Source organism: Eleutherodactylus coqui, chromosome 3 (assembly GCF_035609145.1).
Source record: "Eleutherodactylus coqui strain aEleCoq1 chromosome 3, aEleCoq1.hap1, whole genome shotgun sequence".
Lineage (NCBI taxonomy): Eukaryota > Metazoa > Chordata > Amphibia > Anura > Eleutherodactylidae > Eleutherodactylus > Eleutherodactylus coqui.
The window spans coordinates 3,784,510-3,803,036 of record NC_089839.1 but is presented as its reverse complement, the minus strand read 5'-3'; the positions used below and the strand labels follow the sequence as shown (position 1 = coordinate 3,803,036).

The 18,527-nt window shown below is 51.8% G+C and overlaps 1 protein-coding gene across 4 annotated transcripts in view; it reads left to right on the top strand.

Moving 5' to 3' along the window:
• The window catches only part of LOC136619689 (spermatogenesis-associated protein 7-like), a 184,214-nt gene that overhangs the window by 62,673 nt on the left and 103,014 nt on the right, over positions 1-18,527 (top strand). For 3 of the 4 annotated variants that reach the window (XM_066594457.1, XM_066594456.1, XM_066594455.1), the window contains one exon: positions 14,747-14,839. The exons of the other annotated variant lie outside the window; for it this stretch is intronic. In XM_066594457.1, coding sequence (XP_066450554.1) covers positions 14,747-14,839 — 93 coding nt within the window. The remainder of the gene's footprint in view (positions 1-14,746; positions 14,840-18,527) is intronic. 4 annotated transcript variants of the gene reach the window in all.

Below are 18,527 nucleotides of genomic sequence, written 5' to 3'. Positions count from 1 at the left end.
AGAAACAAAAAAGTGTCTGGAGATGGGCGTAAGGAAAAAAAGCTGCCAGCAGGCCAGGCTTAAGCAGCGCCTTTACTTTGCGCTGTAACCAGTCTGTGAACCCTGACCTCTCCCATAATGTTTGCGTTCCCGCATGCAGATGCCGGCCTGTACACAGTGCAGACATTGGTGGGAGAGATCAGGGGTCGCAGGGGGTCACTATTACTACTGGAAACACTATGGGGGTCACTATTTCTACTGGAGCCATTATGGGGGTCACTATTACTATTGAGACCACTATGGGGGTCACTATTACTACTGGGACCACTATGGGGGTCACTATTACTACTGAGACCACTATGGGGGTCACTATTACTACTAGAAGCACTATGGGGGTCACTATTACTACTGGAGCCACTATGGGGCTCACTATTACTACTGGAAGCATTATGGGGGTCACTATTACTACTGAGACCACTATGGGGGTCACTATTACTACTAGAAGCACTATGGGGGTCACTATTACTACTGGAGGCACTATGGGGGTCACTATTACTACTGGAAACACTATGGGGGTCACTATTACTACTGGAGCCACTATGGGGGGGTCAGTATGAGGGATTATATTATGACTGGAACTACTATGATGGATATTATTACTACTGAGGCTTCTATGGGGGGTCACTATAACTACTGAGGCTTCTATGGGGGGTCACTATAACTACTGAGGCTTCTATGAGGGTCTCTATTACTACTAGGGCCACTTTGGGGACACTACTGGAGGCACTATTTCTCTGTTGGGACTGTTACTTTGCACATAATTTGTGACTTTTCTGTCCAGACTTCTGGCGTAAACAGTCCCCCCTCCCCTGTGTAGTCACTCATCGCCATAGACTCTAAGGAGAAGACAACGCACATATGTGGCCACCACTGCTATCTATGGTAGCAGGTCAAGTGGGCAGTCTTGGGTAAAAAGAGGGTATTTTTCCCAAACTCGACTGGTGGGACATGCTGAGTCATTATTGTAGTGCACTTACGCTACTTGCATGGCCTGGCAGTCAATAGACTACAGAGGGCTATCAAATAGTCGCTGAACAACCGTTGGGTCACCATACAAACAGATGGACTGTGCTGGATGCTCCTTGGGTGCTGAGTACCAGCAGGTTTCCATCCCAGACTCAGTGAAAGCTGACATCCCAATGGAGCTGTCCTTCCCGTCAGGCTGGTTGTCGCTCAGATCGTCCACAACATACAAATAATTACCACATTTTTTCAGTGCAGTTTTTAGCTTCCCAGTTTTTACAGAGGTAGCAATGGTTAACATGACTGACACATTGTGATGATTTACAGCATTGTGCTACATTGTAGCTATCGAAACGCCTTCAATGTCAAGTTAACATTCGCTCCATCTATTCATGTAAAATATAGATAGTCCCCGACTTACGAACATTCGAGTTACGAACTTTGGTACATACGAACAAGGTTGTCCTGAAGGTAAAAGTTAGCATGTAAGGATAGTTCACATGACCGCCGCGTGGCGGCAGCAGCGAGCGAGAGCAGCGTATGTTGTAAACAGTAGCTCTCTCTTACTGCACCCACGTGGTTCCAGTAGGAGGCGTGTTGTGCACTCTAACATGTTGGGTGATGCAGGTAGGGCCATGAAACGCCAGGCCATCATGATGGAAACAAAAGTAGACATCATAAAAAGAGTGGTGAGAAGATGGCTGATGTTACCATCATGGAACATGTGAGAAGTTCAGGGCCGATGTACTCTACTATCATTAGTAGGAAAAGTGATCGGACTCCTTCTGGGCCTTTGGATGGAGGATTGTCATCAGAAAGAAAAGCCGCTCAGCCTGATGCTGATTCAAGAGAAGGCTTTAAGTCTTTTTGAAGATGTGAAGACAAAATATGAGGAAGAAGCAGCAGATGTGACCTTTACTGCAAGCCATGGGTGGTTTACCTGCTTCACGGCACGTAATAACCTCCAGAACGTAAAGCTGACTGGAGAGGCAGCAAGTGCAGATACGGTAGCAGCTCAGGAGTTCCCACCACACTTAAGGAAATCATCGAAGAAGGCGAGTCTTCACCGCAGCTGATATTCAATGTTGTTGATACAGGACTTTACTGGAAGAAGATGCCGGACAGAAGCTACATCAGTAAAGAAGAGAAGTCTATGCCTGGCTTCAAACAGGACAGACTGATGCTACGGCTCGGTGGTAATACCATAGCCATTAATAGTGTATCCTGCTGAAAACCCAAGAGCCCTGAAAAATCTAGCTAAGGCCTCACTTTTGTTGTGTGGAAGTGTAACCGAAAAGCCTGGGTCACTCTTGCTATGTCCCAAGGCTGGTTTTATCACCATTTCATCCCCGAGGTGGAGAGGTACTGCTGGAATAAGAACATTCCCTTAAACATTCCCCTCCCCTTAGATAATGCACCGGGCCTGCCTCCTTCCTGGATGATTTTCATGCAAATGTGAAGGTAGTTTTCCTGCCACCCAACACTACTTCCCTACTCCAGCCGATGGACCAGGGGGCCACTGCAACTTTCAAGAAATAGTATCTCTGTCGCATGTTTCGTCGGGCACTGAAGGAGATTCTGGGATGACATTGCGTGAATTTTGGAAGAACTTCACTATCTATAATGCCATAAAGATCACTGATGCTTCATGGTGTGAACTTACCACCACCACCATGAATGGGGCTTGGAACAAACTGTACCCAGTGTTTGTCCATGACTCCCCGGGTTTAGCGAAGCTACAGGCAGAAGAACAAAATGTAGTCGACAACTTACTGAGCATCAGCGAGAAGCTTGACCTTGATCTCGAGGAACACGACGTCCATGAATATTTGGCTGTGCACCACCAGGAGCTGACAAATAGAGACCTCATGGAAGTGGAAAACCAGAGGAAGGAGGAAGAAAAAGATGAACTGGAAGTGGAACCAGCACCGGAGCATTCCCAGAGAAGATGATGGCACAGGCATTTCAGATGATTGAAGACTATCTGGCACTCTTTGAATCACAGGACCTAAATGTGGAACGGTACCCCATGGTTGCAGCAGCTGTCCACCATGCACTTCACTGCTACCGAGCCATATATGATGAGAAAAAGAAGGCCACCACCCAGATATCCTTAAACCGGTCTCATCATGACCCTGAACCAGTGTTAGAGCATCCATGCCAAAGTCTTCTCACCCTCCCTCTGATGTCCCGTTATCACCGAGTGCTGATGACCCGTCCTCTGCTGTTGTTGATGCAGCATCGTCTCCTGTTTCTGATGCTCCACCACCGCCCATTGCCTACTTCCAGTCAGTAACTCGCCACAGAAAGCTACTCCGCTTTGTTGGGACATCCGAGCCCACTGGAATGGAACTTGTTCGTAAGTCGGGGACGATCTGTACGATTTAAATCGACTAAAAATGTGCAGTTTCATTTCTGATCACATGGCGCACTACTAGCCCACATGAAGAGAATACATGGAGAGGGTGCGTTCACAGGTGATCTGCACATACAATACATGACCGACTGGTATGGTCAGCGATCACGCCTGAAAATGGCCAACTGTCTTCAGGGATGAGCAGTTTGTTTCTCTTGGGTCGACGGTCACTGCAGGCTCTATTTTTGGGTAATTCTTATGTAAGTATCATTCTCTCCTATGGCAGGCAAACAAAAACCACATCGCACTCGCATGTAAATGTCAGTTTCATGTAAGTGCAATCCGATTTCTCTATCACAACTGCTGCGATGCTGGTTTCTTGCCAACATTCGCAGGTTTGTAGGTGCGGACCGATATCACTGGGGCCCATGTGAAAGCACCCAACAACCCCCTGACCAAGTGCAGCGCTGGTTGCAGTGTGTCAGGCGTCGCTCGCCCTGCACTGGTGTCACTTGCACATGATCAGGATGCATAATAGCTTCAGTGTTCCCATTCACTGACAGCAAACAGAGAACTTAAATGGTGAAGAAATGAAACACAAAGTACATCAGATTTTTCATTGTACGATCCTATAAGCCCGGTAAGCCCTCTTTATGCCTCGGAGCAGTGAGATAAGTCCTCTCTGTTATATGATGATGCTCTGGATGTGCCGGAGGTTGTCCCGCTGTCTCCCGGCTGTTATACGGCTCTTTCTGCTGCTTCCCCATAAATAATCCCAGTTAAATTCAAAGGACAAATGTAAATCATAAGTCACGGCGCGATACAAGATACAACGCTCAGAAATGAAGAGAATGCATCCAACTGCGGAAATCCATCAAGACGGCTCGTATGTCAGTGTCAGCGCTACATGGACGCATCTCACACAGTGTCAGCACTACACGGGCGCATCTCACACAGTGTCAGCGCTATACAGCTGCATCTCACACAGTGTCAGCGCTACACGGGCGCATCTCACACAGTGTCAGCGCTACACGGCCGCATCTCACACAGTGTCAGCGCTACACGGGCACATCTCACACAGTGTCAGCGCTACACGGGCGCATCTCACACAGTGTCAGCGCTACATGGGCACATCTCACACAGTGTCAGCGCTACACGGGCACATCTCACACAGTGTTAGCGCTACACGGGCACATCTCACACAGTGTCAGTGCTACACGGGCGCATCTCACACAGTGTCAGCGCTACACGGGCGCATCTCACACAGTGTCAGCGCTACATGGGCACATCTCACACAGTGTCAGCGCTACACGGGCACATCTCACACAGTGTTAGCGCTACACGGGCACATCTCACACAGTGTCAGTGCTACACGGGCGCATCTCACACAGTGTCAGCGCTACACCGGCACATCTCACACAGTGTCAGTGCTACACGGGCACATCTCACACAGTGTCAGCGCTACACGGGCACATCTCACACAGTGTCAGCGCTACACCTGGGCACATCTCACACAGTGTCAGCGCTACACGGGCACATCTCACACAGTGTCAGTGCTACACGGGCGCATCTCACACAGTGTCAGCGCTACACGGCCGCATCTCACACAGTGTCAGTGCTACACGGGCACATCTCACACAGTGTCAGCACTACACGGGCGCATCTCACACAGTGTCAGCGCTATACAGCTGCATCTCACACAGTGTCAGCGCTACACGGGCGCATCTCACACAGTGTCAGCGCTACACGGCCGCATCTCACACAGTGCCAGCGCTACACCGGCACATCTCACACAGTGTCAGCGCTACACCTGGGCGCATCTCACACAGTGTCAGCGCTACACCTGGGCACATCTCACACAGTGTCAGCGCTACACGGGCACATCTCACACAGTGTCAGCGCTATACTGCTGCATCTCACACAGTGTCAGCGCTACATGGGCACATCTCACACAGTGTCAGCGCTACACGGCCGCATCTCACACAGTGTCAGCGCTACACGGCCGCATCTCACACAGTGTCAGCGCTACACGGCCGCATCTCACACAGTGTCAGCGCTACACGGCCGCATCTCACACAGTGTCAGCGCTACACGGCCGCATCTCACACAGTGTCAGCGCTACACCGGCACATCTCACACAGTGTCAGCGCTACACGGGCACATCTCACACAGTGTCAGCGCAACACGGGCGCATCTCACACAGTGTCAGCGCTACACCTGGGCACATCTCACACAGTGTCAGCGCTACATGGCTGCATCTCACACAGTGTCAGCGCTATACAGCTGCATCTCACACAGTGTCAGTGCTACACGGGCACATCTCACACAGTGTCAGCGCTACACGGGCACATCTCACACAGTGTCAGCGCTACACGGGCACATCTCACACAGTGTCAGCGCTATAGAGCTGCATCTCACACAGTGTCAGTGCTACACGGGCACATCTCACACAGTGTCAGCGCTACATGGCCGCATCTCACACAGTGTCAGCGCTACATGGCTGCATCTCACACAGTGTCAGCGCTACACCGGCACATCTCACACAGTGTCAGCGCTACACGGGCACATCTCACACAGTGTCAGCGCTACACGGGCGCATCTCACACAGTGTCAGTGCTATACGGCCGCATGTCACATAGTGTCAGCACTACACTGGCACATCTCACACAGTATCAGCGCTACACGGCTGCATCTCACACAGTGTCAGTGCTACACAGGTGCATCTCACACAGTGTCAGCGCTACATGGGCACATCTCATACAGTGTCAGCGCTACACGGCTGCATCTCACAGTGTCAGCGCCACACGGGCGCATCTCACACAGTGTCAGCGCTACATGGCCGCATCTCACACAGTGTCAGCGCTACACGGCCGCATCTAATACAGTGTCAGCGCTACACGGGCGCATCTCACACAGTGTCAGCGCTGCACGGCCGCATCTCACACAGTGTCAGTGCTACACGTCTGCATCTCACACAGTGTCAGCGCTACACAGCCGCATGTCACACAGTGTCAGCGCTACACGACCGCATGTCACATAGTGTCAGCACTACACGGCTGCATCTCACACAGTCTCAGCGCTACACAGCCGCATGTCACACAGTGTCAGCGCTACACGGCCGCATGTCACATAGTGTCAGCACTACACGGGCACATCTCACACAGTCTCAGCGCTACACGGGCACATCTCACACAGTGTCAGCGCTACACGGGCGCATCTAATACAGTGTCAGCGCTACATGGGCACATCTCACACAGTGTCAGCGCTACACGTCCGCATCTCACACTGTGTCAGCGCTACACGGGCACATCTCACACAGTGTCAGAGCTACACGGGCGCATCTAATACAGTGTCAGCGCTACATAGGCACATCTCACACAGTGTCAGCGCTACACGTCCGCATCTCACACTGTGTCAGCGCTACACGGGCACATCTCACACAGTGTCAGCGCTACACGGGCGCATCTAATACAGTGTCAGCGCTACATGGGCACATCTCACATAGTGTTAGCGCTACACGGCCGCATGTCACACAGTGTCAGCGCTACACGGGCACATCTCACACAGTGTCAGCACTACATGGGCACATCTCACACAGTGTCAGCGCTACATGGCCGCATCTCACACAGTGTCAGCGCTACACGGCCGCATCTAATACAGTGTCAGCGCTACACGGGTGCATCTCACACAGTGACAGCGCTGCACGGCCGCATCTCACACAGTGTCAGTGCTACACGTCTGCATCTCACACAGTGTCAGCGCTACACAGCCGCATGTCACACAGTGTCAGCGCTACACGACCGCATGTCACACAGTGTCAGCACTACACGGCTGCATCTCACACAATGTCAGTGCTACACGGCCGCATGTCACATAGTGTCAGCACTACACGGGCACATCTCACACAGTCTCAGCGCTACACGGGCACATCTCACACAGTGTCAGTGCTACACGGCCGCATCTCACACAGTGTCAGCACTACACGGCCGCATCTCACACAGTGTCAGCGCTATACAGCTGCATCTCACACAGTGTCAGTGCTACACGGGCACATCTCACACAGTGTCAGCGCTACACGGGCACATCTCACACAGTGTCAGCGCTACACGGGCACATCTCACACAGTGTCAGCGCTACACGGGCACATCTCACACAGTGTCAGCGCTACACGGGCACATCTCACACAGTGTCAGTGCTACACGGGCACATCTCACACAGTGTCAGTGCTACACGGGCACATCTCACACAGTGTTAGTGCTACACGGGCACATCTCACACAGTGTCAGCGCTACACGGGCACATCTCACACAGTGTCAGCGCTACACGGGCACATCTCACACAGTGTCAGCGCTACACGGGCACATCTCACACAGTGTCAGCGCTACACGGGCACATCTCACACAGTGTCAGCGCTATACAGCTGCATCTCACACAGTGTCAGCGCTACACGGCCGCATCTCACACAGTGTCAGCGCTACACGGCCGCATCTCACACAGTGTCAGCGCTACACGGCTGCATCTCACACAGTGTCAGCGCTACACCGGCACATCTCACACAGTGTCAGCGCTACACGGGCACATCTCACACAGTGTCAGCGCAACACGGGCGCATCTCACACAGTGTCAGCGCTACACCTGGGCACATCTCACACAGTGTCAGCGCTACATGGCTGCATCTCACACAGTGTCAGCGCTATACAGCTGCATCTCACACAGTGTCAGTGCTACACGGGCACATCTTACACAGTGTCAGCGCTACACGGGCACATCTCACACAGTTTCAGCGCTACACGGGCACATCTCACACAGTGTCAGCGCTATAGAGCTGCATCTCACACAGTGTCAGTGCTACACGGGCACATCTCACACAGTGTCAGCGCTACATGGCCGCATCTCACACAGTGTCAGCGCTACATGGCCGCATCTAATACAGTGTCAGCGCTACACCGGCACATCTCACACAGTATCAGCGCTACACGGGCGCATCTCACACAGTGTCAGTGCTACACAGCCGCATGTCACATAGTGTCAGCACTACACTGGCACATCTCACACAGTATCAGCGCTACACGGCTGCATCTCACACAGTGTCAGTGCTACACAGGTGCATCTCACACAGTGTCAGTGCTACATGGGCACATCTCATACAGTGTCAGCGCTACACGGCTGCATCTCACAGTGTCAGCGCCACACGGGCGCATCTCACACAGTGTCAGCGCTACATGGCCGCATCTCACACAGTGTCAGCGCTACACGGCCGCATCTAATACAGTGTCAGCGCTACACGGGCGCATCTCACACAGTGTCAGCGCTACACGGGCGCATCTCACACAGTGTCAGCGCTGCACGGCCGCATCTCACACAGTGTCAGTGCTACACGTCTGCATCTCACACAGTGTCAGCGCTACACAGCCGCATGTCACACAGTGTCAGCGCTACACGACCGCATGTCACACAGTGTCAGCACTACACGGCTGCATCTCACACAGTCTCAGCGCTACACAGCCGCATGTCACACAGTGTCAGCGCTACACGGCCGCATGTCACATAGTGTCAGCACTACACGGGCACATCTCACACAGTCTCAGCGCTACACGGGCACATCTCACACAGTGTCAGCGCTACACGGGCGCATCTAATACAGTGTCAGCGCTACATGGGCACATCTCACACAGTGTCAGCGCTACACGTCCGCATCTCACACTGTGTCAGCGCTACACGGGCACATCTCACACAGTGTCAGAGCTACACGGGCGCATCTAATACAGTGTCAGCGCTACATAGGCACATCTCACACAGTGTCAGCGCTACACGTCCGCATCTCACACTGTGTCAGTGCTACACGTCTGCATGTCACACAGTGTCAGCGCTACACAGCCGCATGTCACACAGTGTCAGCACTACACGGCTGCATCTCACACAGTCTCAGCGCTACACAGCCGCATGTCACACAGTGTCAGCGCTACACGGCCGCATGTCACATAGTGTCAGCACTACACGGGCACATCTCACACAGTCTCAGCGCTACACGGGCACATCTCACACAGTGTCAGAGCTACACGGGCACATCTCATACAGTGTCAGCACTACACAGGCGCATCTCACACAGTGTCAGCGCTACACGGGCGCATCTCACACAGTGTCAGCGCTGCCCGGCCGCATCTCACACAGTGTCAGTGCTACACGTCTGCATCTCACACAGTGTCAGCGCTACACAGCCGCATGTCACACAGTGTCAGCGCTACACGACCGCATGTCACACAGTGTCAGCACTACACGGCTGCATCTCACACAGTCTCAGCGCTACACAGCCGCATGTCACACAGTGTCAGCGCTACACGGCCGCATGTCACATAGTGTCAGCACTACACGGGCACATCTCACACAGTCTCAGCGCTACACGGGCACATCTCACACACTGTCAGCGCTACACGGGCGCATCTAATACAGTGTCAGCGCTACATGGGCACATCTCACACAGTGTCAGCGCTACACGTCCGCATCTCACACTGTGTCAGCGCTACACGGGCACATCTCACACAGTGTCAGAGCTACACGGGCGCATCTAATACAGTGTCAGCGCTACATAGGCACATCTCACACAGTGTCAGCGCTACACGTCCGCATCTCACACTGTGTCAGCGCTACACGGGCACATCTCACACAGTGTCAGCGCTACACGGGCGCATCTAATACAGTGTCAGCGCTACATGGGCACATCTCACATAGTGTTAGCGCTACACGGCCGCATGTCACACAGTGTCAGCGCTACACGGGCACATCTCACACAGTGTCAGCGCTACATGGGCACATCTCACACAGTGTCAGCGCTACATGGGCACATCTCACACAGTGTCAGCACTACATGGCTGCATCTCACACAGTGTCAGCGCTATAGGGAACATCTCACACAGTGTCAGTGCTACACGGCCGCATCTCACACAGTGTCAGCGCTACACGGCCGCATCTCACACAGTGTCAGCGCTACACGTCCGCATCTCACACAGTGTTAGCACTACACGGCCGCATGTCACACAGTGTCAGCGCTACACGGCTGCATCTCACACAGTGTCAGCGCTACACGGGAACATCTCACACAATGTCAGCGCTACACGTCCGCATGTCACACAGTGTCAGCGCTACACGGCCGCATCTCACACAGTGTCAGCACTACGCAGCTGCATCTCACACAGTGTCAGCGCTATAGGGAACATCTCACACAGTGTCAGCGCTACACGGCTGCATCTCACACAGTGTCCGCGCTACACGGCTGCATCTCACACAGTGTCAGTGCTACACTGCCGCATCTCACACAGTGTCAACGCTACACGGCCGTATCTCACACAGTGTCAACGCTACACGGCTGCATCTCACACAGTGTCAGCGTTACACGGTTGCATCTCACACAGTATCAGCGCTACACAGGCGCATCTCACACAGTGTCAGCACTACACAAGCACATCTTACACAATGTCAGTGGTACACAGGCGCATCTAATACAGTTTCAGCGCTACACGGGCACATCTCACACAGTGTCAGCGCTACATGGCCGCATCTCACACAGTGTCAGCGCTACATGGCTGCATCTCACACAGTGTCAGCGCTACACCGGCACATCTCACACAGTGTCAGCGCTACACGGGCGCATCTCACACAGTGTCAGTGCTACACGGCCGCATGTCACATAGTGTCAGCACTACACTGGCACATCTCACACAGTATCAGCGCTACACGGCTGCATCTCACACAGTGTCAGCGTTACACGGGCACATCTCACACAGTGTCAGCGCTACATGGGCACATCTCATACAGTGTCAGCGCTACACGGCTGCATCTCACACAGTGTCAGCGCTACATGGGCACATCTCATACAGTGTCAGCGCTACACGGCTGCATCTCACAGTGTCAGCGCCACACGGGCGCATCTCACACAGTGTCAGCGCTACATGGCCGCATCTCACACAGTGTCAGCGCTACACGGCCGCATCTAATACAGTGTCAGCGCTACACGGGCGCATCTCACACAGTGTCAGCGCTGCACGGCCGCATCTCACACAGTGTCAGTGCTACACGTCTGCATGTCACACAGTGTCAGCGCTACACAGCCGCATGTCACACAGTGTCAGCGCTACACGGCCGCATGTCACATAGTGTCAGCACTACACGGGCACATCTCACACAGTCTCAGCGCTACACGGGCACATCTCACACAGTCTCAGCGCTACACGTCCGCATCTTACACTGTGTCAGCGCTACACGGGCACATCTCACACAGTGTCAGAGCTACACGGGCGCATCTAATACAGTGTCAGCGCTACATAGGCACATCTCACACAGTGTCAGCGCTACACGTCCGCATCTCACACTGTGTCAGCGCTACACGGGCACATCTCACACAGTGTCAGCGCTACATGGGCGCATCTAATACAGTGTCAGCGCTACATGGGCACATCTCACATAGTGTTAGCGCTACACGGCCGCATGTCACACAGTGTCAGCGCTACACGGGCACATCTCACACAGTGTCAGCGCTACATGGGCACATCTCACACAGTGTCAGTGCTACATGGGCACATCTCACACAGTGTCAGCGCTACACGGCCGCATCTCACACAGTGTCAACGCTACACGGCCGTATCTCACACAGTGTCAACGCTACACGGCTGCATCTCACACAGTGTCAGCGTTACACGGTTGCATCTCACACAGTATCAGCGCTACACAGGCGCATCTCACACAGTGTCAGCACTACACAAGCACATCTTACACAATGTCAGTGGTACACAGGCGCATCTAATACAGTTTCAGCGCTACACGGGCACATCTCACACAGTGTCAGCGCTATAGAGCTGCATCTCACACAGTGTCAGTGCTACACGGGCACATCTCACACAGTGTCAGCGCTACATGGCCGCATCTCACACAGTGTCAGCGCTACATGGCTGCATCTCACACAGTGTCAGCGCTACACCGGCACATCTCACACAGTGTCAGCGCTACACGGGCGCATCTCACACAGTGTCAGTGCTACACGGCCGCATGTCACATAGTGTCAGCACTACACTGGCACATCTCACACAGTATCAGCGCTACACGGCTGCATCTCACACAGTGTCAGCGTTACACGGGCACATCTCACACAGTGTCAGCGCTACATGGGCACATCTCATACAGTGTCAGCGCTACACGGCTGCATCTCACACAGTGTCAGCGCTACATGGGCACATCTCATACAGTGTCAGCGCTACACGGCTGCATCTCACAGTGTCAGCGCCACACGGGCGCATCTCACACAGTGTCAGCGCTACATGGCCGCATCTCACACAGTGTCAGCGCTACACGGCCGCATCTAATACAGTGTCAGCGCTACACGGGCGCATCTCACACAGTGTCAGCGCTGCACGGCCGCATCTCACACAGTGTCAGTGCTACACGTCTGCATGTCACACAGTGTCAGCGCTACACAGCCGCATGTCACACAGTGTCAGCGCTACACGGCCGCATGTCACATAGTGTCAGCACTACACGGGCACATCTCACACAGTCTCAGCGCTACACGGGCACATCTCACACAGTCTCAGCGCTACACGTCCGCATCTTACACTGTGTCAGCGCTACACGGGCACATCTCACACAGTGTCAGCGCTACACGGCCGCATCTCACACAGTGTCAACGCTACACGGCCGTATCTCACACAGTGTCAACGCTACACGGCTGCATCTCACACAGTGTCAGCGTTACACGGTTGCATCTCACACAGTATCAGCGCTGCCCGGCCGCATCTCACACAGTGTCAGTGCTACACGTCTGCATCTCACACAGTGTCAGCGCTACACAGCCGCATGTCACACAGTGTCAGCGCTACACGACCGCATGTCACACAGTGTCAGCACTACACGGCTGCATCTCACACAGTCTCAGCGCTACACAGCCGCATGTCACACAGTGTCAGCGCTACACGGCCGCATGTCACATAGTGTCAGCACTACACGGGCACATCTCACACAGTCTCAGCGCTACACGGGCACATCTCACACACTGTCAGCGCTACACGGGCGCATCTAATACAGTGTCAGCGCTACATGGGCACATCTCACACAGTGTCAGCGCTACACGTCCGCATCTCACACTGTGTCAGCGCTACACGGGCACATCTCACACAGTGTCAGTGCTACATGGGCACATCTCACACAGTGTCAGCGCTACACGGCCGCATCTCACACAGTGTCAGCGCTACACGGCCGCATCTCACACAGTGTCAGCGCTACACGTCCGCATCTCACACAGTGTCAGCGCTACACGTCCGCATCTCACACAGTGTTAGCACTACACGGCCGCATGTCACACAGTGTCAGCGCTACACGGCTGCATCTCACACAGTGTCAGCGCTACACGGGAACATCTCACACAATGTCAGCGCTACACGTCCGCATGTCACACAGTGTCAGCGCTACACGGCCGCATCTCACACAGTGTCAGCACTACGCAGCTGCATCTCACACAGTGTCAGCGCTATAGGGAACATCTCACACAGTGTCAGCGCTACACGGCTGCATCTCACACAGTGTCCGCGCTACACGGCTGCATCTCACACAGTGTCAGTGCTACACTGCCGCATCTCACACAGTGTCAACGCTACACGGCCGTATCTCACACAGTGTCAACGCTACACGGCTGCATCTCACACAGTGTCAGCGTTACACGGTTGCATCTCACACAGTATCAGCGCTACACAGGCGCATCTCACACAGTGTCAGCACTACACAAGCACATCTTACACAATGTCAGTGGTACACAGGCGCATCTAATACAGTGTCAGCGCTACACGGCCGCATCTCACACAGTGTCAGTGCTACACGGCTGCATCTCAAACAGTGTCAGCGCTACATGGCCGCATCTCACACAGTGTCAGCGCTACACGGCTGCATGTCACACAGTATCAGCGCCACACGGGCGCATCTCACACAGTGTCAGCACTACACGGCCGCATTTCACACAGTGTCAGCGCTACACGGCCGCATTTCACACAGTGTCAGCGCTACACGGCCGCATTTCACACAGTGTCAGCGCTACACGGGCGAATCTCACACAGTGTCAGCATTTGCTTCTGTTCTTATTGGCAGGTGGGGCTCTTCTTGTCATAGATGGGGGGAGCACCTTTTTAGCCCTTTTCACAGATTCTCCACCTCATAGATTTGGGGACACAGAGGCGTCTTGCTGTAACACTTGTTCTCTCTGGGGATTGCAGGGATCTTCTGGAAGTATTTTTCGTAGTTCTTGCAGTTGCGCTGCTATCAGTGATTCGTGTGTTATTTTTTATTGCCCGTAGAAAGTGATTTTTACCATCTTCTAATTCTCTCTTTTTCAATTTACTTTTTTCGCCAAAGCGCTATTTCCGGGGTCTTCGTGTTCTCTGTCAACCCAGTTCCTCATTCAAGATCACATGGCCACTCATTACCGGAAGCTGAATGCTGCAAAAGGTATGGAGTGAATGACGCTTCTTCATGGTGTGATGTGAGTGACAGGATGTTTGCTGCACACTGTCATATTTTACTAACAGGGTTGGCCACAGGTGTATGTGGGCCCTTGTGTGACAGCGTCTCAGTGGGCCCCTCTGCACAGTGTCATGGCACATGCGGCAGTAAATCTCCAGCAGTGCATACACTGACCATATAATGGTAGATACCAGCTGTACCCCAGCTTGTAGTACCATTATATCCAGCTATCACAGGTGATGTCGTCTCTGACTGGAGTTGTTCAGCTCCCCTTTTCTTCTGTATCCAGCCCAGACCTCCATGACCATTTCTCCCGGTCACAACTTGTTTTTGTGGAATTTGACACAGAGACATCTTTACTTTTCCATCACCCTCTTATGTTATCTACACCTTTACACAATCCCACTTCTATAATAGCCAAGATAGTAATAATGCCACCTGTGATACCCCGCACAGCAGTGCTGTCCTCATTTTTGTGCCCCCTGTATGCGTCACACAGTAATTGCTGCTTATAGTGCCCCCACTTAGCAATAAATCCTTTTTTATGTCCCCATTCACTAATAATAACAATGTCTGCCTCCTTTCAGAAATAATTCGCCCATTTGCCACCTCTGAAAAATACTGTCCACATTCTCCTCATTAAAGGGGTTGTCCCACAACTTATAATTGCTTCACAACCAATCCATCCTTGCTGTTTGCTGCTGATCGGGACATGTGACTGCTGTAGCCAATCACTGGCCACAGTATTGACCTTCCATAGACAGTGATGGGCTTCAGCAGTCACATGTCCTGGTCAGAGTGGCTGTGAAGCAGTTTCAATACCCCTTTAATAATGCCCCCATTTGTCTTCTTTGAAAAATACTGCCCCCAACGGCCCCCTGTATGTAATTAAAAAAAAAACAGCCTATGCTCATCTCCTGCGTCGCTCCCCCACACCTCTAGCAGGCGCTGCTGTCCCCCACTGACCTCCACATTGTGTGATCATGGGACAAAGACATGATCAAAAGGGGTATCGAATTATTTTAGATTCCTCAATTATTAGCCAGAGTGGAGGGCAGCTACAAACAACACGCCTCGCCCTCGAGGACCCAACATGCCTGTGCAACCCGTTGGTTTCAGAGAACTGTGATTTATAAATACTTTATTTCTCCTGTGGTGGCACTGCAGGGGATTGAACCAGCTGCAGGACACCCTATGAGCGGTTTATGATTAAACGACTTCCACTACCAAAGACAGATTGTCAGAAGCGGACAAACACTTTGAAAGCAATAAATCACCTGGCGCATTTTTACTAATCAAAACCAAATAGAAAAAAGTTTTCCATTTTTCTAATCTGTTTTTATTTTCAGATTTAAGACTTTTTCCTCTGATAGAATCCTAGAATAGATAAAAAAAAAGAGAAAAAGGCCCTCAGTCCTTATGGTGTGAGCGCTGAGGGCCTTTTTCTCTTTTTTATCTATTTCTCCTCCTTCATGTCATGATCGGAGTACTCCTCTAGCCGCTCTCTCATATTTATATGAGATTGTCTTCAGCACCTACGAGCTCCTGTCCCCATCAGAGATTGGGACCATTTACCAACTATATCCCTGAGTATCCTTCAAGTGAGCGCTTTTCTTCTATTTTCCCATAGAATCCTAGAATGGTAGAGTTGGAAGGGACCTACAGGGTCATCGGGTCCTCCGGGGTCATCAAGTCCAACCCCCTGCTCAGTGCAGGATCACTAAATCATCCCAGACAGATGTCTGTCCAGCCTTTGTTTGAAGACTTCCATTGAAGGAGAACTCCCCACCTCCCGTGGTAACCTGTTCCACTCATTGATCCCCTCACTGTCTAATATCTAATCTGTGTCTCCTCCCTTTCAGTTTCATCCCATTGCTTCTAGTCTTTCCTTGTACAGATGAGAATAGGGCTGATCCCTCTGCACTGTGACAGCCCTTCAGATATTTGTAGACCGCTATTAAGTCTCTTCTGCTAAACATTCCCAGATCCTTTAACCGTTCCTCATAGGACATGATTTGCAGACCGCTCACCATCTTGGTAACTCTTCTCTGAACTTGCTCCAGTTTGTCTGTCTTTTTTATAGTGGGGTGCCCAGAACTGGACCCAGTATTCCAGATGAGGTCTGACTAAGGAAGAGTAGAGGGGGATAATGACCTCACGTGATCTAGACTCTATGCTTCTCTTAATACATCCCAGAATTGTGTTTGCCTTTTTGGCTGCTGCATCACATTGTTGACTCATGTTCAGTCTATGATCTATTAGTATACCTAAGTCTTTTTCACATGTGCTGCTGCTTAGCCCAATTCCTCTCATTCTGTATGCACATTTTTCTTGCCCAGATGTAGGACTTTGCATTTTTCTTTGTTAAATACCATTCTGTTAGTCGCCGCCCGTTCAAGCTTTTCTAGATTTTTTTGAATCCTCTCTCTCTTCCCTAGAGTTAGCTATCCCTCCTAGCTTTGAGTTGTCAGCAAATTTGATCAGTTTCCCACAATTCCCTCCTCCACATCATTTATAACAATGTTGACCAACACTGGGCCTAGGACAAAGCCTTGTGGTCCCCACTTGATACATTCTTCCACTTGGATGTGCAGCCATTTATGACCGCTCTTTGAGTACGATCACTCAGCCAGTTGTGAATCCACCTAACATTTGCCTTGTCAGTCCCAGATTTGGTCATTTTCCCAATAAGTCTGGTATGAGATACTTTGTCAAATGCTTTACTAAAGTCAAGATATACTATATCCACCGCATTTCCCTGATCATCCCAGTCGGTGATTCTGTTATAGAAGGTGTCACGTTCGTCCTGGACTGCCAACAAGAACAAGGTACGGGGGTAGGCCAAGACAGATGCGGGAACTAGGTTTTAGAGGTGGTTAGATGCAGAATGGACAGAAAGCACCTCTGCAGGAAGGTGAAGGCCTGTGTATCTTGACCGTGTGGCACAGATCACACGCTCAGCACGGGCACAGGGTGATGATCACGCTGGATGCAGTTGTAGTTCACCATGCACAGTAGGAACACTAGGAAGGTGGAAGCCTGTCCCTAAACTGACAGGGTAATGAAGGGTCCCTGCCTGAAAGCGGAGTAATCGCCTCGATAAAGGCGGCCCCACTGTCTTTTTCCTGGGCCCAGACTGTCCCTATAGGGAGCCTTTCAGAGGTGAACAGATACAATAAAATCAGAACGATAAAGGAAACACACAACTGACAGGAAAAAAACAGAACACGTACAGACAAACAATGGATACAAACAGGGAACAAACCAAAGTACCGGAGCCAGACACACAGCAGCTCTGAGCAGGAGGACTACTCAGGGATCACTGAAAATTAATCAGCAACTCCCATGCAGCAAGAGCTGGATCTTATAGGGAGGAGAGAGAAGCCGATTGGCTGACAGAAATGTCAATCACCAGCCACACCTCTCAGACACTAGCAGGACTAATTAACCTAGACTAGAAAGCACAGAAGCTGTTAACCCTGGCTAGTCTGGATAGAACCTACAGAAACTAGGTGTGCTGGCAAATAATTAATCGTCTTCTCCTGTTCTCCAGGAATTGTCACAGATTATGGAGAGTGGTTCAGCAATTACCTCCGCTGCTTCCTTTAGTATCCTAGGATGTAATTCATCTGGACCTTGGGACTTGGCTTCATTTAAGTTAGCTAAGTGTTCC